We start from the raw sequence: 24,240 nt of genomic DNA, 5'->3' as shown, positions 1-24,240 counted from the left end.
TTTGAACAGAAATAGTACAAAATTTGTAAAGCTATCAGTTTCATCATTACTCTTTATGTGATTAATTATCAAACCATATTAACATGTTCCATAGCTCCTATGTATTCTTATAGCAATTACTTAAAGTGGTACTTTGTGTTGAGGTTGTGACATGGCATGGTTCTGAACAAGCCATTAAAAATACTTTTCTTCTTAATTAGATATCCCAAGTCTGACTGACATCTCTTATGACTAAACAATCATTTGCTTGCTCCTAAAGATGTGAGCTATTGACCATTTAGTCTATTACAGAAAATATTGTGTCCCACAAATTTGTTGTAATGTTTCAGGTCATCATTTGCAATCTTTGGGTGATTTTCCTTATTTCTTTGCCCTTGTGGCAAGTTTTGTGACCTAAAGTAACACATTATGTGTTCTTTCCTTTGGTGGTGATGGAGATAATAATAAAGTATTGGACCACTGAATTTAAATAAAAGTTACAGCTGGAAAATAAAAAAATATAAAAAATGCATGTTATGACTTGTTTTTAGCTGTAATGTTATTTATTTCATCTTTTCAGGTTACTACTGCCTAGGAGGAGCTGATGCTTCATCTGACCCCCTGGCCTGCCCAAGGGGTACATTCGGTAATCGGACAGGAATGTCAGCACTCTCTCATTGTAGTGACTGCATACCAGGTGAGTCATTACATTTAAATACTCATGTATATTCATGAGCTCACTCTTCAAACTTCTAACTTAATACTTCACGTTGGGTGGCTGACCAATTTACAGTTTGGCTCATTTTGGATTTTTAAAATTTTGAAGACCATTTGAGATAGGAAAACTGAATTTCTCCCGGATGAAGAAACCAACCTTACTTTGGCTAGGCCCACAACCTTCCCGAAGCTAGATTTTCATTGCTTCTGGTGCCACTGCCTTTATCTTCTTGACCAAAACACTGTCGACCTATCACCGTATATCCTACAGAAACAGCGATATTTCTGATAGATATTTGCATGTGAAGATGAAGAAAAATTACTAAGAAATTTTGATTTCTCAATATGTTTAAAAGTTTTCAGTGTGTCATCTGTTTCTGGTTTACTTGTACTCTTAAACAAAAATAGAAATACAATTTGATAGTTTTGGAAATATTTTGTCTAAAATTTAGTTAATACAGTTTCGTCTGTTCGGCAGATATTTTCCCAAAGTCTACCGACTATTTCTAAGAATATAAGATTTCATTTGAGCAAAATGATGATATCCTCCTTGATTTTGTCATGAAATGAATATTAATGAGCAAGTAACCAATGAATCCATTGGTTTATCAACAGTTCATCAGCAGGACAGTCTTACATGAAATTAGCGTTGTATTCTTTAAGTTTATTAGTTACTGTAATAACAATAAAATTTCTTGTTTTAACCAGGACACTATTGTGAGACGGAAGGGCTTGCAGAACCGACCGGACTAACCAGTGCTGGTTACTGGTCCATAACCAGGGCCATTCAGGCTGGACCCTTCGATGACACATACAGTGCTGACTTTAGCATCTGTCCCGAGGGCTTCTATTGTGAGGAAGGTAGCGGCAACCCGGACCCATGTCCGCCTGGCTCCTTCAGGTAACAATATGTCAGAATACTTGTTTATGTTTCATAAAGAACCATTGTATGTTCAAATGGTGAAACCCTTTGCAAGTGCAAGTCCCTGGCTGGCTTTACTGAGATTAGCGTAAGTTGTTGTTTGGCACATTTTTGCAAAACTATTGGATTTTGTAACTTCAATCATGATGTTGGTCGTTTGTTCCACTTTTCAAGCTTTTTTTTACATAAATGAAGGTTAAAGGATCAATTTTTTGTTTGTTGACTTGATTTGCTTTGCTATTTACATGTGATTATTCTCAGAATGGCAAGTTCACTTGGCAACGAAATATTTGAATATCGAAGCAAAAATTCAATACTTAATCTCTTTGTTAACCTTTAGTATTCTTCTTGTTTACTTGTTATCTAAGTTTGAGTAATGCTTGTGTAAGTTATGATAAAATTTTGAACAAATGCAGAATCTTGTTTTGAGTATTTCAGTGTAACTTTACTAAGTACATACAAAAAATGTTCTCTATGCTCATCTGCTCATCTGTTCAGCTCTTCCACACATCTTGGAGCTATAGAGGAATGTACGCCTTGCACAGCTGGTAAATATTGTCCAGATTACAACATGACGGTGGAAGCAGGGGACTGCGATGCTGGTTATTACTGTAACGAAGGATCTGCGTCCATTAGACCCACCGACGGTATTGAAGGCGAAGAATGTCCCACTGGTAAGCATCACTATCAACAATCTTGAAAGGAGAGAAAAGATTAAAATTGTATCAATTATAAATTTGACAGATGGAAACTGTGTTTTGCTTCTGAGAGACTGACCAAGAGAAGGAATATCCTTTTAAGTTAGAGCATAGATAAAAAGAATGAATATCTTTTTAAATTAGAGCATAGATGACAGAATGATGAGAATGAATATTCTTTTAAGTTAGAGCATAGATGAAAGGATGATGTGAATGAATATCCTTTAATTTAGAGCATAGATGAAAGAATGATGAGGATGAATATTTTACAGTCGCAGTTAATAGTTCTATGTCTTTTGTATCTGCAGTAAAGACACTTCCACCATCCAGAATGAATTACCTGCATTGGGCAGAAGGTGGTAATGTTATTTCAATGTTAAATTGTTATCATTCCTTACAATTCTGTTCTTACCTACAGGTTTTTACTGTCCAGTGGGCTCCCCTAACCCTGTAGCATGCATTGCTGGTCGCTACAATAACGAAACCGGCCGCTCTTCCTGTCGTAACTGCCCCACGGGATACTATTGTCCTCAGAACAGTACAGTCCCTGAAGAGTGCCCTGCGGGGTACTACTGTCCCGTGAGGACCACCTATGCCTACGAGTATCCCTGCCCCGAGGGTACATTTAATAACCTCACAGGAAGGTCTGAAGAAAGTGACTGCGTCCTTTGTCTACCAGGGTAAGCATCTTTTTATTTTATACTTCTTGCGAATCGTATTTCACACAGTAACCAGTTTATCAATAAACGATGTGCTTTTGATAACAATTTTACCTTACAATTTGTATCCTTGCAGTTAATATCTTGAGCATAGATAACATAATTTGTAGTGTAGTACTAATACTTAAAACCCAAATCGTCTTGGGAATATTCACATGTTTTCTAGAAACTTTTCCACCACTAAGTCACAGTAGTGTTGATTAATCTCGTACTTTTTTGTCTTCAGCATGTATTGTGAGGTCCCTGGTCTGGATTGGCCCACAGGGCCCTGTGATGAAGGCTGGTACTGTATCAATGGATCTCAGTTCGCCCAGCCATCGTTAGCCTCCCAGGGAGGTCGGTGTCCGATGGGCAGTTACTGTCCAACAGGTAGTGTGTCTCCTTTCAGCTGTCTAGCTGGCATGTACTGTGACCAGGAAGAACTCGCTTACCCGACCGGAAACTGTTCTGCAGGTTACTATTGCACTGGGGGAGCTTCCGTACCGAATCCAGAGGCAGATTTAACAGGTACAAATATAATGAGATGATGATGTAGTGTAGGGTCACATGGTGTAGGTGTAACAAGTACAGATTTAGTGTAGGGTGTCACATGATTTAGAGATAACCCCTACAGACATTGGACTGTCAAATTCAGTGATCTTGAGACTGGTGGTTGGGCATTACGAAAAATACCATAAATAGTTTGAGATATATGTCTGCATGTAAAATGGTCTGATCCAACAATTCAGGTTAATCATCCTTTGAAGAATGTCTTGGAGACCAATCGCAGCCAACTGTTATTGTCACATGACTTATGTTATCTGAGAGCAAAATATCAATGAATATTCATTGATCTGCTTAACTTGACTTCAAACATATTACTTATAGCTGAAAGTTGGTCATGCAGACAATTAAACAAGACCTCAATTGCCTTTCTTGTGTCCTAGATTTATTAGTTTCATTAATATCAAACATAAATAACTTATGAATGTAAATTTCTCAGAACATAATATAAAAAGAATTAACAAAGGGTGGTATGGGATGGGGGGGGACTGTTGTAAGTTCAATGGTCAGTTCACATCATAATGTGGAATTTTTTAGCTAGTAGTGGCTACAGCACTATGAAGCGCTGATCAATGACTATACACAGCTGTAAGATGCCTCTATTTATGTTGTTCGCAGGTGATATTTGTCCATCTGGCCATTACTGTCCAGCAGGAAGTTTTGAAGGTACAGACTGCCCTCCAGGGACTTACCTCAACACCACTGGAAATAAAGGTACGTCAAGACCATGGTTGGGTTGAAAAATATGAAGGCCACTTTACATTCTACATGTGAAAGAATATATCCATGATATGTACTTGATAAAGGCTGTGGATAGTGCAGCAAATTCAAAGGAAAGAATGAAGTGTGGTAATGTGTGATAAAGTGTGGTAATGTGTGGTAATATGAGATGAAGTGTGGTAATGTGTGATAAAGTGTGGTTATGTGTGGTAATATGGGATAAATTGTGGCTATGTGTGGTAATATGGGATAAAGTGTGGTAATATGAGATAAAGTGATGAAGTGTTTGGTAAAATGTGATAAGGTGTAATGAAGTATGGTAATGTGTGATGAACCGTGGTTAAGTGTGATGACGTTTCTGGTGAAGTGTCTGATGAATGATTCTAAATTGTTGGTGTTCTGGAAAAGTGTGAACAAATGTAATGATTGCTGTAAAATATTAAAACGTTAGTGAGAGTTAGTGAGCAAAAATACTAACCCAAAGAAGAGTTTATCAGAACATTTTCACCAAGATGGAGGTTTAATAAGCAAGTTATTGAGGGTTTTAAACTTTATTTGTACAGACACTTTTTCATATTTAGTTCCATGTTATGCAATATACCTCTATGACAGAATATTGAGCCTACACATTATGACAAACGCATGAAAAATTGTATCATAAGGATACAAGGTTAACTAATTGTGGTAGAAAAAACACTTGTGACAGTTATACAAAACAGTCAACAAATAGAGTAGTTTGCCCTCACATTCATGACATAGCAACAGGTTACCATGGAAACACATACTACTATTCCTTTCTTTTGCCTTTTACCTTACAACAGACCTTGATGATTGCATAAACTGCACCCAAGGTTATTACTGTGAAGGGTACGCTAACATCTATCCTGATGACAATTGTGCAGTGGGGTACTACTGTCCCCCGGGGCAGTCCCAGACATCTCCATTCAGCTATAAATGTCCTCAAGGTATACTTAAAAGTTTCTTCATTTTCCTCTTTCTTATTTTAACAAAAAAAATCTTACCTGTTTGTTATTGAAATTGATGCTACAATTTTGTCAGGTTCATTGGTGACAATTGGTTTACTAAGTCACAATTAATTTTTATTTTTTTAAATTTCAATAAACTTAACATGTTATGTTAAGTTAAAAATTACTACATGCAATGTATACCGTAGCAAACAAAGGGAGGAAAGAGTATTAAACAGGCAGATTAATGTCTACCTGAATGTTCAATATTGAAGTTAATATGAAAATTGAGAGGACAACCTACACAAATACCATCAAAGGCCATGACCCCTTTGACACTTTGTACCTGACGGTAGACATTCTGCAATGAAGTTACATTTCCTTTTTAAATCAGCTTACATAATGATTGTATGTGACCGTAAATGGCATGCTTTATCTGCTATATATGCACTGAGCAATTCCACTTTTGATTGCGATGGCGTCGTTAGGGAACAAATGACACATTGCTACATGATAATATTGATATCAGCAGGCAGCAATGGAAGTTACATTTGTCTTTGTGCGGAAAGGGAATTTCGCTGTCAAAATGACCATTCAAAGGTAGCATTGTTGACCTCTGCCGATTTCATGCTACATTGTGCTGAAGGGAATCTTTAGGGTTTCCATCATGTGTGAGCAACTTACAAAGCACAACAAATTATTATGCAAAAGTTGAAACAGTTATTAAAATGTAAGAAGTTAACAACACCAGATAGAATTTTCATACAAAAATTAGAAAATATATAAATATCGTGAAGTCTCTTTGGTGCTCGTAGAGCCTTTGAAGAAAGCTGCATCATTCAAGACAAACTATTTGTGTTAAACTGTTGTATTTTCCAGGCCATTATTGTGAAATGGGCAGTTTTGAGCCGACCAGATGCGACTCTGGGTATTATCAAGACGAGGAAGGCCAGGGTAGCTGTAAAGACTGCCCTCAGGGATACTTCTGCGATAATACCAAGGCACCTGTGGTGCTCTACAAAAATGCTATTTGTCCTGAAGGTAATTTTTATCTTAATCCCCTCACCCAATCTCCACTTTGTAATATAGTAAATTGTATCTGAATTTTTTGTAAAAGTGAAATTCCACACTAAAGAACAAATTTAGTGGAATAATTTCGGCAGGTTTCACATTTATCATGCTGATGGGTGTGCAGTACCTACCCATTATGTGCTAGGCCTCCCCCCTGATGAATCTCGGAAGGGAATTTCAAATCTGGGATACAGTTGCTGGAAAGACATATTATCCAGTAATTTTGTCATATTTTAGATGCGATAATTTTCAGAAGATTGGTCAAAATTGATCACAAAAAATTCATTTTAAAATAACTCAGCAGTTGAGTATTTTGTTGAAATAAAATAGGAAGTATTTGAGAGAATTGTTCATCTAACTCTGATGTGTTATTTCTATATTGTTTTCTGTTAGGTCATTACTGCCCCCCTCGTACAAGGTATGACACAGAATTCCCCTGTCCCAGGGGTACGTACAGTAACAGGACTGGGCTGAATGAGACATCTCAGTGTGACCCCTGCTGTGGGGGTTACTTCTGTCCCAACGAGGGCATGACAGAGTGTTTGGATCTTTGTTATGCTGGGTGAGTGATTGCTATTAATTTTCTTGCTTTCTTGAAATGGGGGTATACCATGGGTATAAAGTGGGCATGCAGTTAGGGTAGAATGGGGGTACCATGGTTATGCAATGGTGATACAATGGTTATACATTGGCGTTACAATGAGGGTAGAATGGGTATACAATGGATGAACCATGCATGTATACAATGTTAATATACTGGGGTTACAATGGGGGTACCATGGGTATACGATAGGGACGTTTGTGTCCAGTGACGGAATGACATATTTTAATCGATATTTGCTATACTGGTTTGGTACCGTCATGTACCATGTAACAGGTATATAAGTGGGGTGTAGTGGGATGTACTATGCATCATATAGTGGGTACATATTGAATACTTGATCTAAAGAGTATATAATGGTCTACAGATCTTGCCTTTGTGGGCGAGTGTTTTGAAATACCTTATAATTAGTCCAGAATGGGTATCCTTCAATACATCGGATTTGATGATGTCATCGTTTCCCTTGGTGTATTCACAAATTGATGAGGAGGCTGTGAAAAAAGTTATGTACATATGTCTGTTGTATATCACCTTCAAGGTCTTTGATGACATCATTATTGAATCTGATAAATGAACTCAGCTAATATGATTCACGTTTCTCTTGTGTATATATTTTAATTAACAGTTTTTACTTATTAAATCGTTGAGCTACAAGCTAGTTAGTCTAGGTTCTATCATCGTCATGACGACATGTTAAAAATCCATTTTTCTGATCTTTTCAGTTACTACTGTAAACGCAATGCAGAAGATGGCACTCCAAGCCAGGATCCAGATGCTGACCTCTGTCCGATGGGTTACTACTGTCCCAATGGTACAGCTGACCCTCTGGGATGTCCACCAGGGACCTACTCTGACCAGTTTGGTCTGGAGACTGTAGACGATTGTTCTGACTGCACTCCTGGTGAGATCTGTGGCTCTAACTAGTCTTGGCTATAAATGTCTTTTTGTGTTGTTAATTATGTGGGAGTTGATGTGATGAGGTAACCTTATAGTAGGATGTATATAGAGTTCTTACAACCAGGCTTGACAAGAGGGGAGGGGGTTGGAACCTAAAGGACAGTAGTTATTGACTGCTTTCTTTGGCAAAGGGTTTCTTCATAAATTAAAAATAAAAATAAAATTGGTTATAGTAAAGGGTCAGAGAGAATTAAATTTTCGCTTTACCTAGATTTCAATGTGCAGCATAGCCTGTTTGAGTGCTCAAGCATAAGACCTTAATAGTCCCCATATACCCATTAAGGTGAGATATTGGACCAGTTGTTTTGGGGGCTTTTGGTGGCTGGATTGAAATGTTTCGCTAGCCCCCTATTGAGAACCCAAGCAATAGATAGGGTAATTTTGCTGTACAGAGAGGTTTTCATCAGTGGTCAGCAAAACTTTTGGTCATTCTCAAATGAAGGAAATAATAAAGAAGCCTTTTCTTGATTCCCTCTTATATATATATATATTTAAGTCACTAGAACCAAACTAAGAAGCGACGTTGAGTCTTAAACAATTTCTGTCAATGGTTTTAATTTCTGAACAGGATACTACTGTGATAACTATGCACAGACTCAACCAACATTCGAGTGTAATGAGGGCTACTATTGTCCAGCCGGATCCGACCGATCCGACCAATTAGATTGCCCCGCTGGTTACTACTGTCTCAATGGTACATTTGACCCAACACCCTGTCCAAGAGGTAATATCTTCTGTTCTAATTCAGAAACGATAATTGATAAACGAGCAACTTTATCAAGGAATATCAACTGGTATTTCTTCAAGAAAATTAAATCTTCTGGTCTTTAAAACCAAACTTTGTCATCTGGCATCATAAGCCAAACTTTATAACCACCTGGTGTTTTCAACAATACTCTGTCAAATGGTATTTCAATCAAACTAAGTGATGTGATATTCTTAACCAGACCTAATATCCTGGTATTTTGATTCAAACTTCGTTATCTGAGAGTTTCAACGAAACTTTATCGCCTGGTTTGTTGTTTAACCAAAAGTTTAACTGTTGGTATATATCAATAATTTGTCACCAAGTTGTCTCAAAGGAACCTAATCACATGGTATATATAATAAAATTTGTCATCTGTTATTTCCACCAAATCTAATCACATGGTATATATAACAAACTTTGTCATCTGTTATTTACACCAAACCTAGTAACATAGTATTTTTAGCTTTAAAAAAAGACTGTTATTTTCAACCAAGATGATGCCATGTCTCTGATTCTCTCTTTTTCCATCGGCAGGTACCTACTCCAATGACACCAACAAAGCTGCTGCCTCTGAATGTTATCCTTGCAGTGGAGGATTTTACTGTGAGACGGAAGGACTGACCATCCCTACCGGTGAATGCGCAGAAGGTAATGACATTGTAGTCTAGTCATTATGATCTTCCCTGCCTATAACAAGTATCACCCGAGTCCACTGTTTTTGGCCATAAAACGGGAAATTGAATATCTACCCTGAGTTGGTGATGCTCGCCATACTGAATGCTCCTTTTCACAAATTCATGATTAAACACACACTATACTATTTCAGTGGTCAAGCCAAATTTGTCTTCACACAGGAAAGTAGTGCTGGCCATTAGAGCACTTGTGTTTACAACCATATGGTGGCTGGTCAATTAATTAGGTGCGCTCAAGGATGATTCCTAATGGCAGTACTTGGTGTAGTTTATGATATCAAGTAACAAATTATTAATGCTGGAGTGAATTCGAGGAAGACTGTTTCTTCTATAGGCAGGCTTGACTGTCATGTTTATTCCGAAAATATGACAAAAAATGGACAAATTGTCATACACAAATGCAGAAATACATACCAGATCTTGTGTACAAAAATATAGTATTCTAATATTTTAAGAGAAACCAAATTCATAAACTTTTATACTGTGATGACTATTATTAAACTATTTCCTGTCCATGGCATTAAATTGTTTGATTTTTTGTCTTCTGCCAGGATATTACTGTCCCGACGGCACCATTTACAGAGAACCCAACAATACTTTCTGTCCTGTCGGCCATTACTGCCCGGGGGCCAACAGTTACCCCATCCCGTGTCAGAATAACACGTACGTAAACTACACCCACGCCGTGATGTGTCTGGATTGCCCAGCAGGATACTTTTGTAAATTTCAAGGACAACAGGAAATATGTCCAATGGGTTATGTGTGTCCAGCTGGAACAGGTGAGCATTCTCCTCTTATATAAGGTTGAAATATACCGAATGTTCACATTTTTACCCCAGGCATTTTCAACTCTTTATAAGTTGAAAGGACAGTCTGTTTTGACCAGATTTTACGTTAAATGAAAACTGCCATTATCTTACAGCCAAAATTTTACCAGTTTGTCACCAGAAAATAGCGACATATTTTATATGTTATAATACCAAATATTTGGACAACACTGTTACATATACCAATATCATGATTTGACTGCCCTGCTCCACTGAGCTGAATGCCTTATTTTCATGTCAACATCCTTCAGAATCATTTATTATCGTTTTTGGTACAGGATATGATCTCATTTCCTGCCCTCGTGGAACGTACAGCGACCAAGAAGGCCTATACGACCTAAGTCAGTGCAAACCTTGCGATGCGGGCCAGTATTGCGATGAGGAGCATCTCCCCGCCCCTACTGCTGACTGCTCAGCCGGATATTACTGCGTCTTTGGGGTAGATCGTGCAGAGCCAGACGGTGATAACACCACAGCGCCCTCACTGAATGAGTCCTGCCCTCACTACGATGGTTCGCAGACTGGCTACGGTGGCAAGTGTCCGGTAGGTCACTACTGTCCGACCGGAAGCATCTTCCCAGAGCCTTGCGACGCCGGGACGTACGCACCGAATGAAGCCATGGAGAGTTGTCTCAATTGTCCAGCAGGTAAAGAATTTCATAAATAGTAACTGTTTAATGCTTTCATGTTATGTCTGTGGATTCCATTCTTATTACCTCATCTTTATGTTATTTTTGTGAATGAATGGTTTATTTACAGAAGCCTTTTCCATTTACACAGGATATTTTTGAGTTTGAATAACATCTACCGTTAGCATCTGTTACATTTTTTTAAATTATTTTCCATTGCACTGAAATAACAGTGTTAATTCAAACAGTACAGAAGTTAACAATTGCAGAAGTTGGTTGGAGTACCAGAAAGCATTGTCTTCCTGACTTTTGCACTTCTGACAGTAACTTTGACAGTAAATATTCATCCTACAGTCAGTTGGGTTTCTAGTTACTCTGTGGTGATTTCGCAGGGCTGCTCATATTCTACGACAGCCAGAGAGAAACATTGATTAGAGCAATACCTAAATTGAACAACAACTTGTTGGGTGTTGAACACTAAGGGCTAAGGATCTGCATATCTGACTACTGCAAGATTTGTGGGTCTATTTATATTTTCATTGGACGGATTTATAGAATATCTCGTGGGCTGGATTTGGTCCAAGGGTTTCCTATAGAGAACCCCTGATATTTGAAGATTTTGCCCCTTCTAGAAGATTTTGCCCCCCCCCAAGAATGAATTTTGTGGTTCACCATTAGACGTAGTGTGGGTCCCTCAGGCAAAGCTGTACTCTCTCTCTCTCCTGGTCTTGTATTTCACTTCATTTTAATGGTTTTACTTCATCAAATTATTTTTCTTTTTCTTGTTCAGGATACTACTGTCCAGCGAATTCATCATCCTACGAGGAACAAGCCTGTCCTTCTGGTCATTATTGTCCAGAGGGTACAGAGTTTGGTGAACAATTTAAATGCTCTCCGGGGACCTTCAACAACCTGACCATCAGCAATAACATAACAGACTGTGTGTCATGTCTGGGTAGGAATTTTGTACTGCAGTATGTTTGCTGTTACTGTTACAGGGTCTAGCGTTAGGTTCAGATCATAAGGTGGATATGACAGCTAGGGCTAGGCATTAGAAGTTCACTATAATAAGACTCATGTGATGTTTCAGAAAGATAAACTTAACGGCATAAATTAAAACCTTGGTGAAAAAAAGTTTATGTTTACCGCATGATATATTTTGGGATTCATGGCTCTTTCAACGTCTCCCACTCCCGACCCCCACCACCAAATTCATTATATATAGTAGTTAGCATACATTTTAAAGGAGTCGCAATTGTTAGGCCTTTTATAGGTAGCCAAACCATAGGTCGTCATTAGTGTGTAGGCTTCGTAGCAAAATGTTTTGTGGTCTTGAAAAGGTCTGGAAAAATTCTGGAATGTCATCTGTGTAAAGGTTTGGGAACCAAGGTTATGACATTTTTCTTGTTAATTGTGAAATTTCTACTGATTTATATGTAATATTTGTTGATATCATCTTTAGCTGGATACTACTGTGCGAGTAATGGACTACCCTGGCCATCGGGTCTCTGCGAGGGCGGTTACTACTGCGACGGAGGGTCGACCACAGCCACGCCATCTGGATCTGGTGGAGATAGGTGTCTTGCGGGGACCTACTGCCCCCCTGGATCACCCTATCCGACCCCTTGCGATGGAGGTTCATACTGCGCGGCTGATCTGATGACCAACACTTCGGGGTCTTGTGATCCGGGCTACTACTGTCATCTCAGGGCAACAGTTCCTAACCCAAATGATGGCAATGTCACAGGTGAGTGACTGACTGCAGATATAATTTAAATATTGGTAGTTAAAGACAGCAGATATCTTTAGCCACTAGATATATGACACGCAAGACCGACATGTACCAAATGTATTAATTTTGAATGAAAACTTGAAAGAAAATCTAGGAAAACTTGAAAGAACATCAAGGAGAACTTGTAAGAACATCAAGGAAAACTTGAAAGAAAGTTAAGGAAACTTTAAAGAACATCAAGGACAACTTGAAAGAATATCAAGGAGAACTTGTAAGAACATTAAGGAAAACTTGAAAGAACATCAAGGAGAACTTGTAAGAACATCAAGGAAAACTTGAAAGAAAGTTAAGGAAACTTTAAAGAACATCAAGGACAACTTGAAATAATATCAAGGAGAACTTAAAAGAACATCAAGGAAAACTTAAAAGAACATTCAAGGAAAACTTAAAAGAACATCAAGGAAAACTTGAAAGAACATCAAGGAAAACTTAAAAGAACATCAAGGAAAACTTGAAAAAAAGAACATTGAGGAAAACTTGAAAAAAAGAACATTAAGGAAAACTTGAAAAAAAGAACATTAAGGAAAACTTGAAAAAAAGAACATTAAGGAAAACTTGAAAGAACATCAAGGAATAACTGTCTACAAGATAGCTCAAAACCAGTGATATCAGTCTCATAGATAAATTTGAGGCGAATCACAAAATCGATAGCGAATACAATTTAGCATTTCTTTTTTTCCTCAAAAGTTTGCATGTTTATGGAGTTTTCTTAGGGTAATATATTGACTTGATGATGATTAGATTGTGATAACATAGATTCACATTAAGTATTATTAGAAATCTGCTCTATCTCTTGTATCTACATGTTTTATTATTCCTCATGTATTGTTGTATTAATCTTAAACTATTCATCTACTATTTTGTATTTAGTTGTAAAAAAATGCAAAAGAAATATATTGCTGAAAGCTGAAAATTTTGTGTGCATCATTTTTTTTCTCAAAAATACATTTCTGTAGTATTTTGATCCATTTGTAATATAATTTTGCTATTCTCTACCAAATAAGGTATTACTTAAAAACCAGCATGTGTGAGCAAATCTTTTAAGTCTGTATCTGTTTTCCTTGATTAATTTTCATGGATCACCGAAGTACAACCATTCTGTCTTTATCACTCTCCGCAGGAGATGAATGCCCGTTGGGTGCCTACTGTCCCGAGGGCAGTGCCTCCCCGCTCTTGTGCGATGCTGGGTATTTCCTCAACAGCACACATAACGATGAAGAGTCTGATTGCCTTCCTTGTACTGCTGGTTATTACTGTGCAGGTAGTGGCAACCCAGAACCGACAGATGTCTGCCAAGCGGGCTACTACTGTCCACCTGGACAACGTGAACCCACTCCTCCTGAATATAACTGTACTCTGGGTAAGGAATTTCTTTTCTGCAGATCTCTCGCAACTGTTTGAAATTTTGGTACTTTTAACTTCTTGAATCAAAAAGAAAAACGAAATATGAGGAACCTCTTTTAAGAAAGGTTTGCTACAACCGAAAGGAATATTTGAAAATGAAAAAAAATAATATTGGAAAGACATTAAAACAAATTTTATATGTTTAAAGTATGAATAATCGTAGCATAGTACTAGTGCAACGTTGCTTTTTCTCAAGTCCTTTAAAGCAGAAACATAGGTTTAACAAATTGTGATAATTTTAGTCATACTTTGTCAGTAAAGTATACTTTGTTGAACTCTATTAAAGTTTGTTAAAATTTACACTGTCATGGACTCTAATACTCTGAAATGTTGCCAGATATATAATTTTCTCTGCTAGAACCATTTCCATTCAAAGTTTAATTGTATGTGACAATATTTGTTTGCATTTTTTAGAGTGAAAACTTGATAAAACTTGGAGTATGATTACAGTTGGGTTATCACATTTATATTATTAGTGATTTCCTAATTAGAATTGTTTCATTTCCTTTTTTTCAGGTCACTATTGTCCAACGGGGAGTACAGAGCCCGTCCGATGCGACTCTGGGTATTATCAAGATGAAACGGGTCAATTCGCTTGCAAAGATTGTCCCGAAGGTTACTTCTGTGACAACACATTTGAACCTGTGGTTCTTTACAATAGTTCCATGTGCCCAACAGGTAATGCATATATATCCTTTGTTTACATTTCTTCTCTGCTCTCAAAGTTTGGTTTTAAGCAACAGATTTTTGTTGATATGGTTCATATAATTTAACCTTATTTGGAGTGTTACCCCCTTTTTCGCAAGTGAAAGAGATAGCTTGTGTTCTGCTGCTGAAGTATAAACTACTGGAAGTGTCTTTCTGTTTAGAAGAGAAGGAAGAACAATGCACTGGGCAATAATTTGTGATGTCTGATATGGCAATTTCTCTCTGTTTCCTTTGATTTTTGGTCACATTGTTGGGGTTGGGGGGGTGGGGGAGTAGAAGTGGGCAAGGAGGGTGGGAGGGCAATGAGGAGAGGAAGAGGAAAGGGAGTGGAGGTAGAGAAATAGTAAAGGGCGGTGGGAGGGAAAGGGGGAAGGAAGGAAAGGGGAGAACGGTTAGTAGAGGGGCAGTGAGGAGTGGAGTGGAGGTGTGGGGGAGGTTCTTCATTTTGATAAGACCTGACCACCAACAAGAAGATCCCTTGATGCAGTTGTTAAACTTTTCAAAGTTTTACATTATTATTTTATTTTTTTATTTTTTATTAAGTTTGGATGAAAGCTGTTTTTGATAAATACAAACTAGAGCATCTTCATAAACTGAAAAAAATGTTTTTGGCATATTTTACTTGATTAGATTGTCTGAGGTGTGCTGTACAGGAATGTCATACTTCAAGACATTGTCTGCCCTTTGCAAGAAATGAACACAAACATTTTAGCAAATAAAAAGCTTCATTTCAAGAAAGTAGAGTGATTTTCTATGAAGATAGTAGTATATCCTAATGGGGATAACTACTCTCTTAAGACACTTATTTTTACATTTCTTCTTCAAGTGTATTTATGTTCTATCTGAAAGACATTATTTCATCCACTTCTTTGTTTTTGTTTTTTGTTTATCAGATTGTAGCCAATGGTCTTACTCTTCTTTTCCATTAATTGTAGGATTTTATTGTCCGATGAATACCTACTATGCCACCGAGTTCCCCTGCCCCAGGGGGACCTTTAACAACCTCACCCACAGGACAGACCTGTCAGACTGTCAACCCTGTGCTCCTGGAGACTACTGCGACCAGATAGGGCTCTCAGAACCAGCTGGGCCTTGTGATGCAGGTGTGTTGCTAATCTCATTTGATCATGTACCGGGTCGAAGGTCAAAGTAGTTTGCATATCTATGTATGATTGGGTGATTGAGTAAAGTTAGTATGTAAATTGAACCAGTGTCTGTTGATAGACTTTGCTGGGATTGATAACGAAATTGAAATCAGTTTGTCACTTTTTGAGTCTTATTTATAGGGCACAGAATGGAGGGGTAAAGTAGAGGGGAGGGGGGGTGAGGGGAAGGGGTTATAATTTATGGTGACAGAGTTTAGGGGAGGGGTGCAAGCCATCTTAGGGTGACCATAGCAGAAATAGTTGGACACATTGCTTTAATCTTAAGGCATCTCTAAAAGCTCACGTTTAAAATAAAATGTTTAGAAGTGCGTCGGGTGTCAACAAAGTTTGGATTCATTTGTTTGATAAATTTGCGGTTAGTTCAGCTCATACATGTTGGTAACATTATTCAAACTTTAGTGTTAGAACAATTCTAATCATCCTTATCATTCTAATAAAAATAAATCTAAGTTTTATTTGTCAAAACCTTCATACCTACAAGATGATGTCTTTGATGCTAAAAATTGTTTGAACAGATTTTGTGAGAATTTTTCAGTTCTGTTTTGGTAGAGGTTGTATGAAATTTTCTTTATACTGCTTAAATTTTTAAATTTAATTTAATTTAATTTTTTTTCCCTTTCTCAGGTTTCTTTTGTTTGACTGGGTCAAATTCTTCAAGTCCTACGTTCGGTGATGATGCCGATGAATGTCCGGTGGGCCATTACTGCCCTCAGGGTACGGCTCAACCACAGGCCTGTCCACCGGGTACCTACAGTCCTTCGGTCAGACGCCAGGCCGTAGAAGAATGTCTGAACTGTACTGCTGGAAGGTACTGTCCTACGTATGGCATGAATGCTACTGGAGACCTCTGTAGTGCAGGTGAGCTAATGAAATATTAAATGAACTTTTAGTTGAAATCTTTTAAGCTTTATGAACACTGCTGTGTGTAACAGAGAAATGTGTTGATACTTCAAGATTGTAAGTTGTACATGTACAAAATAAAATTATATTTGAGAACAAATTTTTGCAAAACTTTAGATGCATCATATGCCTTTGATTATGTCTCTTTATATTCACGAAATATTGAAGTTAAAAAATTCTGCAGTGAATAATTTCTTTGTTTATTACATGGCAAAATAGCTATGCAAAATGGTCAAATTGGTACACAAAATGCAAAGATATAAAGCAGAGCTTTGTGCATATAAGTTACAAAACCCTCATTATTATCATTTTTAATGACTGACATAATTTAAAAATAACTTAAAAACTGCTACATATAGTATGAACAGTAAGTTATTTCTTGTTGACATTTCCTATGCTATCCTTACATGGTTGGTTGTCAGAAGCTGCCGAGGGAAATCCTTTGGTTTGCATTGCCACACATTGAATAATAAGGTGAAATGTCTGAAGGAGAATCTGCATGACTGCCAGTGGACCTGTGCGTAGTGAAGTCATGGTTGATAAGTAAAACTTCCTGAAGTGCTTTCAGTTTTAAACTTTTTTAACCAAATCCCCCATAGAATGTGATTATTGAGAGAATGTTGTCTTTTTTTTTCTTTTAAAGGGTATTACTGCGAGTCTGGTGCAGATGTTGCCGAGTTTGTGCCTTGTCCTCAGGGGCACTACTGCCCAATGGGTACTGATGTACCAGAAGAATGCCCTCCAGGTACCTGGTCAGACCAGACTCAACTTACAGCCGAGAATGAATGTTACAACTGCACAGGTAACAAACAGCTCTCATCGTGCAAAATATTTGAATAAAAATAATGCTGGTGTCATTATAATAATAATTTTATATAATAAATTTTAATAAAATAATTTTTGAGGGTTATGACAACCACTTCCTCCACCCCCCTCCCCATATTCAAGCTTAACGAAATATTTAGTCATCAAAACCAGATTTTGCCTTTATTTGTGTAACACGTACAACTGTTAGCATGTTGAGTTCAAACTTAAGTTACAAGCAAATATATGAATGTGTTTGTATGGATGTGTTGTTAGTGGCACAACAGATGTGAGTCAAAACTATAGTATGAAATGTTGAAAGGTAATGAGGGTGGTTTTGAAGAACTTCACATGTATAGACTCCGGATGTTTGAGTACAACGTTTCTGTATGCTGCAGTTGTTGGACAAATCTTACCATAATAGTAATTACAGACTTTGCGATCCGCATTATAGTCTTTGCCAACTTTGCAATTCCCAACCCCCCCATCACAAGTTTGAAAGGTCGGTAAGAGTGACTTCATGCTTTTCCCTTTCGACAAGCTAAGTGACAAATGCATTTGGCATTTTATATCAAATGGGGTTCCTTATCAAGGAATAGTTGGGAAATGTTTTCATCACCAAGTATCCTTTAGACCATATTAAAGACTAATTACATTAACGTAATAAATTAATCGTTTTATTCCTTGCAGCTGGCTTTTACTGTCCCACCAGTGCTATGACTGTTGTCACTGAGATCTGCTGGGGAGGTTACTACTGCCCTTCTGGTCAGAGCTCTCCAAATCCATCGGATTATTTGTGCCCGATCGGAGTCCATTGCCCCAACGGCAGCGAGATTTACCAGTCTTGCCCCAGCGGCAGTTATGCCAACTACAGCGGAGCAGCAGAGTGCGATACCTGTCCAGAGGGCTACTACTGTATCCCTATCACCCCAGAGAATGCTACGTTAGGCTACCAAGCCTGTCCCATCGGGTACTTCTGTCCTGAAGGTTAGAATTCAACGACTTACAGATGTCATTGCACTGTAAATTAGCTTTGCAAAGATACATGACTGCAAATATGTATTTTTAGTTGCATCAGTCTCAGTTGAGATATTTCAAGAGTTTAGAATTAAATTACTTTTCAAATTCAAACATGAACATTTGACCTAGGCATACAATGCTTTCAATTCAAAATGGATAAACCCCTGACCTAATTTGCATATAACATTCTGGGCTGAAGATGTTTATTCAATATGGATCTTGGATCTATTATCAAGTCAATTTCAACATTTTTGAAGCAGAAAACATGATTTCATAGTGTTCATTAACAACTAATACTGCAGCTTTCTGCCATGGAACAGTGTGAATTTGAACGCTGATTGTAAGATATTAAGTAAACACTATTTTCATATACTTAGTGAGAGGAACATTCTATAGGGTAACAGAACAGAAATTCACCAAATATTCACCAGATATTCACCTTTTGCATTAATTGTGTCCTCTTTGCCCATGCAGGTACTGGATTGGACTGGCAGCCCTGCCCAGCAGGTACATACAGCCCCTCTGAAGGACTCAGGAAGAGTCTGGAGTGCCTCTCATGTGACCCAGGGCTTTACTGTCAGGGTACTCACCTAACAGCTCCAACAGGAAATTGCTCAGCTGGTGAGCTTCTGCATAAGTTCTTTTAAATTTTGTCTCTTTTAGAAACCAGCAACTTGAAGTAGTTGATTATAATGTCAAATGTGGATTAATGTTTTCATTTGTCTCCCAGATTATTTGAATCTTTGGATGATCTTGATCAGATTTTGGATCATTTTGATCCTAAATTTGCCAGATTATCTAGGATCCTGGATATGGCATTGCCTCGGTTATCTCCATTCCACATAAATGGATTTACCGTTACATGAATTTCATAATATGAATTCTCTGTTACATAAATTTCATAATCTGATTTCTCTATTACATGAAGTTCATATGCAACCATTCATTATTATACTATACTGTGTATTAAATCAAATGTTACCTTTTTTAAGTTGAATAACATTGCAACAAAAGAGGCAAAAAACTCTCAAAAGAATGACTGCTGTAATTGTTTACAGTATTGTATCTCACAATATGACAGACAGTGTTAGAGCATATACAGTCCATTACATAGTTAAGTACGCTATTGTGTAAGAAACTGGTTTAGCTGGATTTTGTTACTTTTATTCAACCGCTGGTCTGAAGTGTCTGGACGATACACATAGTGAAAAGGATTTCATGTCATAGTTCATCTCAGGCTTGGGTACCCTGTTAATTTAGTCTCTTCCGCATGTTTAGTTACTTTTATTTTCTTGCTGTTTGCAGGATACTACTGTACTTTGGGCGTAGATCAAGCCCAACCAGGAGCGGATAATACTACTATTAACTGCACATGCCCAGAACAAACTGTATTTACAGGTAACAAACTGTTCATCTTTTTATGTTTCATGTTTTATGTTAGAAGAGCATTTGAGTGGCATGTGATATCACTCTTATAAATTTTGTGGAGTTTTTGCTCGGGTGTACGAGAACCTAAGAAGAATAAAGGTAAGGGGGAGGGGAGGGGGGGGATGTGGTATGAAGCAGTAATGATGATTAACATGGAAATAAAATTGAATTGGTGGTTGTTTATAGAGGGAGGGAGAGGAGAGATAGAATGAGATGAGAGAGGGGACTGTGATGAAGAGGAGAAAGTTTGGGAGAGGGGGGGTGAGGGGGATTAGATGGGGTAGAAGAACGGAAAAAGAGGGGGACAGGGAAAGGGAGAGAGGAGCTGGAAGAGGTGGAAGGGTAGTGTAGAGATAGGGAGAAGTAGAAGGAGTATGCTTTTCACTAAAGATTTCCATCAAATGTTAGAATTTGAAGTTTGTTTGATCTTATGACGACTTAAGTCAAAATTGATGAATGAAGCGTAATTAATAGTATTCAGTAATTGACAATTTTCTTTCAAAGCTTTTGTTGATAAGCAACTTAATAACTGGAGATTTTTCACACTTCTCTCTCAGGTGAAGGAGGAATTTGTCCCGTTGCTCATTACTGTCCAGAGGGGAGCTCCCTCCCGTTACCGTGTGATGCTGGAACCTACAATGATGAGATCGCTCAAGAGACCTGTAAGGTCTGCCCAGCCGGTTTTTACTGCATGATGAATTCTTCAGAGTACAGTAGCTTTGAATGTCCATCAGGTGAGACAGTTTTCATTTCAATTTGTTAAAAATTTGTGAACAATTTGTGTTCAAGTGGAGATTTAGCGTAAGGAATTCAACCAAAATTGGCTTTTCGATTTTGATTCCGGAGTGCTTGATATTTGATAATTTTTTTTACAAAGGTGCAGTTAATCAAACGAAGAAAAATATATAGTTTTTCATGAATGAGCTTTTGTTGGATGACAGCTACTCTACGATTGGCTAAGACGAACATATTCAAATTTTAATGTTCTTAGTCCTTAATAAAATTTGCATAATTATGCACTGTGACTGAATAAGTGTTTTTTCTTCAATAATTCAGATTTTATTCAAAGAAGAAATTTCTCAGACAATGTATCTATTGTTTTAACCAAGTGATTAATTTTCCTGTTTACCACAGGCCACTATTGTCCGAATGGAACTACGGATGCCTATGAGTTCCCTTGTCCGCCGGGTACTTACAACGGCCATCCGAGATCCGATGCCATGGAGGCCTGTTTATCGTGCCCAAAGGGTACTTACTGCGCTGGGTATGGTAACAGTAACTACACAGACCTATGCGATGCTGGATGGTACTGTACGGGGGGTGCGTCTAGCTCCAACACCACATCACATGGTGGACAATGCCAGTCTGGCTTCTATTGCCCCAGAGGTGAGAGGGTATTACCCAGGACTCTACAAGTTTCACAGAATTTTAAATTTGTATAGCATGCACCAGAAATTTGAGAATCGTCCTGAAGAGCCAACATGAGAGTGGCTGTATCAAACAGACGCATGTTCTATGTCTTACTAACAGAATATATTTGAAATAAGTGAGAAATTGAAAGATGTCAGTTCAGTTGGGATATTACGTGAGGATATTGCAATACATATCAGTATCGTTATGTCAAACCTGACAGGAAGTGGGTCATTTCAAATTTGATTTGAAACCTTTTAGATTAAATGGGAGATATTCCTCTGTTGCTGGTTACATTAAAACTTGTCAATAATGTAGAAAAGACAGTTGTTGTAGTCTGCCAATTCAACCATTAGCCCTGATTTAATCTGATAAGTTAAAAAGAAACAGTGATACTAAAGCACACCCTTGAAGACACGTATGTCTCTGCAACAGAGCCTTAGCCTTTCAATAACTGCAAAATGTATCCTCTAGATAAAACGGCTGAAAGAAGACTAATTAAGTCCAACTTGATTTGATCTTGGTATGCTGGTTGTTTTCATATTAACTGTGTAATAATATTAAACCCACAGGATCTGGTGAACCATTGGCTTGTCCTGGAGGTGAATTCTGCCAGACATCTGGCCTGCCTCTCCCGACTGGTCTCTGTTCCTCAGGGTACTACTGCTCCCTCGCCTCGACAACACCCACTCCTACCGACGGTGTAGAGGGTGACATATGTCCTGCAGGATTTTATTGCGAGGAGGGTACCCAGGTGCCCTCACCATGTCCGCCTGGTACCTACAGCTTCACCACAATGAATGTAAACGTGTCTGATTGCTTAGCTTGTGACCTTGGACAGTACTGCGGGGCATACAATCTTACTGAACCCTCAGGTGAGAAAATAAAACATTCCCAGGGAGTGTCATAGGTAGCTACTGGGAGCTACTGTATTTATACTGGATTTTAATAAACTTGAAACTTGAAATACCAAGAATAAAGGGGAACAGAAGAAAAACAAGAGGCAAAACAGAAAAAGAAAAAAAGAGAAAAGGAGAGGATAAAAGATTGTACAATGCAAGAAACAATTTATTTATTTAGTGTGTTAGTTACTTTCTTTATATTTTGTGTTATTACTGTCTTTGGTCAAGTATACATCAAAGTATTCGGATGACGAGAAAACAAAAACGACTTGATTCTACTTTACAGAGCTTAATTCTGTCTTCATAAATAAAGTTAAATTTCTTCCTCAGGTAACTGTTCTCAAGGATACTACTGTCCCCTCGGTCAGCTCCGTCTCGATGCAATCGTCTGTCCAGTCGGGTATTATTGTCCAGAGGGGACATTTGAACCATTCATTTGTCCCTCTGGAACCTACCAACTGAATCCTGGAGAGTGGACGTGTGATACCTGCCCTGCTGGGTACTACTGTGACAGGTAAACTTTGGGGGAAAAAATTGATTATAAAAGTTAATTCATAAAGATATCAAGTTAAATACATGTTGGCATTGTGGCTGGTATATCTAGTATATTTGAGGAAATTAGCAGACCTAACAAGAGTTTTTTTGGGGGGGAAGGGAAGGAGGGGTCAGGGCACTATGGTTCTGGGGAATAATGAAATTTTGGGGCAAAGAAAATGTGTTCTTTATTTTCATGATAAATGTAAGGAAAATTCACACTTCAGAAAAAGGGGCGGGGGGGGGGGGATTGAGGGAGGGTACATTGACATAATCATCCCTGGGACCTGACCTGACTATTGGTGCCAATGTGTTCTTTGTAAGACACAATGTTAGGGCTATGCATGCTTGATGTGCTACACAAGTTAAACATAGCCCATGAACCATTAAAAAGATGAAAACTTCCCCTCCCCACACCCCCTCCCTTATAGTTAGATTGATAGGTTAACAACCCTGTAATATTTACTATTTCTTCCTTCTTATGTTCTAATTACAGCACCGGTGGTGTAGTGAATGTTACAGAGGACGTCATATGCCCTCAAGGCTACTTCTGTCCAATGGGTACCAAGAGGGCCGACGAATTCCCCTGTCCGAGGGGTACCTTTGGCAACAGCAGCGGCTTGGAACAAGAGGGCGATTGTACGCCCTGTGCAGGTCAGGAAAAGAGATATAAATTAAATTCATGCATTAACATGGAAAAATTTTCTTATTTTCAAATTTTGGCTTGCATAAAGTTGGAAAGAAAAAAAGAGAGAAGGGGTTTCGAAGATGATGTAAGCAAATGATAAACAGGAAATGGAAATCAGAGTGATAAACAAAGTTTAAAGATATAGAGTGGATCCAATTACTTAAATACATACCTGTCCAGTCCTATACCAACATAAATGATGCTAAGCTTGTGGTAATCTTTTATAACTAGCCTTTTATTTGCTGGAGTATTGGTTTGAGGATGTAATGGGGGGGGGGGGGGGGCAGGATGGTGAAGTGGGGTGGAGGAACGGTACCTTGCATACAAGTAACCAAGGTTAATATTCTAGAAATTGGTTACAGTTGCAAACAGCTGCTTTTATCGTATCACGACAATTCCTTCCGCTATATAGGAGGTTACTACTGCGAAGCTGTCGGCCAGACTGAACCCACTGACCTCTGTGATGCTGGATTTTACTGCAGGCAGTATGCTAACATCTCTACTCCAAGACTGGGTTATGATGCAGACATCTGCCCTCAAGGTATGTGCCTTCTCATCTCTTTATTATTTTGTACTACTTTGTACCTCTGTTTATCATAGTGGATACCCTTGTGTTTGTGTAATGCATATTGTTGCGTTTGCAAAGTAACTGCAGTCATCATTGTTCATGTTATGTAATTTTGCAAAATGACTACA

General features: G+C 38.1%; 1 protein-coding gene across 1 annotated transcript in view; it reads left to right on the top strand.

Moving 5' to 3' along the window:
- Nucleotides 1–24,240, top strand: part of LOC139976998 (uncharacterized) — a 144,698-nt gene that overhangs the window by 42,292 nt on the left and 78,166 nt on the right. Inside the window, exons 28-57 of the mRNA XM_071985939.1 lie at nucleotides 560–676; nucleotides 1,405–1,597; nucleotides 2,117–2,292; nucleotides 2,735–2,996; nucleotides 3,262–3,542; nucleotides 4,197–4,292; nucleotides 5,120–5,263; nucleotides 6,143–6,304; nucleotides 6,728–6,896; nucleotides 7,658–7,836; nucleotides 8,461–8,616; nucleotides 9,175–9,288; nucleotides 9,884–10,111; nucleotides 10,438–10,806; nucleotides 11,579–11,743; nucleotides 12,251–12,535; nucleotides 13,701–13,940; nucleotides 14,501–14,662; nucleotides 15,628–15,795; nucleotides 16,483–16,716; nucleotides 17,402–17,560; nucleotides 18,253–18,549; nucleotides 19,057–19,203; nucleotides 19,888–19,980; nucleotides 20,568–20,744; nucleotides 21,145–21,396; nucleotides 21,993–22,295; nucleotides 22,653–22,836; nucleotides 23,353–23,510; nucleotides 23,957–24,085. Coding sequence (XP_071842040.1) covers nucleotides 560–676; nucleotides 1,405–1,597; nucleotides 2,117–2,292; nucleotides 2,735–2,996; nucleotides 3,262–3,542; nucleotides 4,197–4,292; nucleotides 5,120–5,263; nucleotides 6,143–6,304; nucleotides 6,728–6,896; nucleotides 7,658–7,836; nucleotides 8,461–8,616; nucleotides 9,175–9,288; nucleotides 9,884–10,111; nucleotides 10,438–10,806; nucleotides 11,579–11,743; nucleotides 12,251–12,535; nucleotides 13,701–13,940; nucleotides 14,501–14,662; nucleotides 15,628–15,795; nucleotides 16,483–16,716; nucleotides 17,402–17,560; nucleotides 18,253–18,549; nucleotides 19,057–19,203; nucleotides 19,888–19,980; nucleotides 20,568–20,744; nucleotides 21,145–21,396; nucleotides 21,993–22,295; nucleotides 22,653–22,836; nucleotides 23,353–23,510; nucleotides 23,957–24,085 — 5,799 coding nt within the window. The remainder of the gene's footprint in view (nucleotides 1–559; nucleotides 677–1,404; nucleotides 1,598–2,116; nucleotides 2,293–2,734; nucleotides 2,997–3,261; nucleotides 3,543–4,196; nucleotides 4,293–5,119; nucleotides 5,264–6,142; nucleotides 6,305–6,727; nucleotides 6,897–7,657; nucleotides 7,837–8,460; nucleotides 8,617–9,174; nucleotides 9,289–9,883; nucleotides 10,112–10,437; nucleotides 10,807–11,578; nucleotides 11,744–12,250; nucleotides 12,536–13,700; nucleotides 13,941–14,500; nucleotides 14,663–15,627; nucleotides 15,796–16,482; nucleotides 16,717–17,401; nucleotides 17,561–18,252; nucleotides 18,550–19,056; nucleotides 19,204–19,887; nucleotides 19,981–20,567; nucleotides 20,745–21,144; nucleotides 21,397–21,992; nucleotides 22,296–22,652; nucleotides 22,837–23,352; nucleotides 23,511–23,956; nucleotides 24,086–24,240) is intronic.

This window comes from Apostichopus japonicus, chromosome 12 (genome assembly GCF_037975245.1).
Source record: "Apostichopus japonicus isolate 1M-3 chromosome 12, ASM3797524v1, whole genome shotgun sequence".
Lineage (NCBI taxonomy): Eukaryota > Metazoa > Echinodermata > Holothuroidea > Aspidochirotida > Stichopodidae > Apostichopus > Apostichopus japonicus.
Note: the sequence above shows the minus strand (reverse complement) of the source record. Positions and strands in the feature narration are given on the sequence as shown.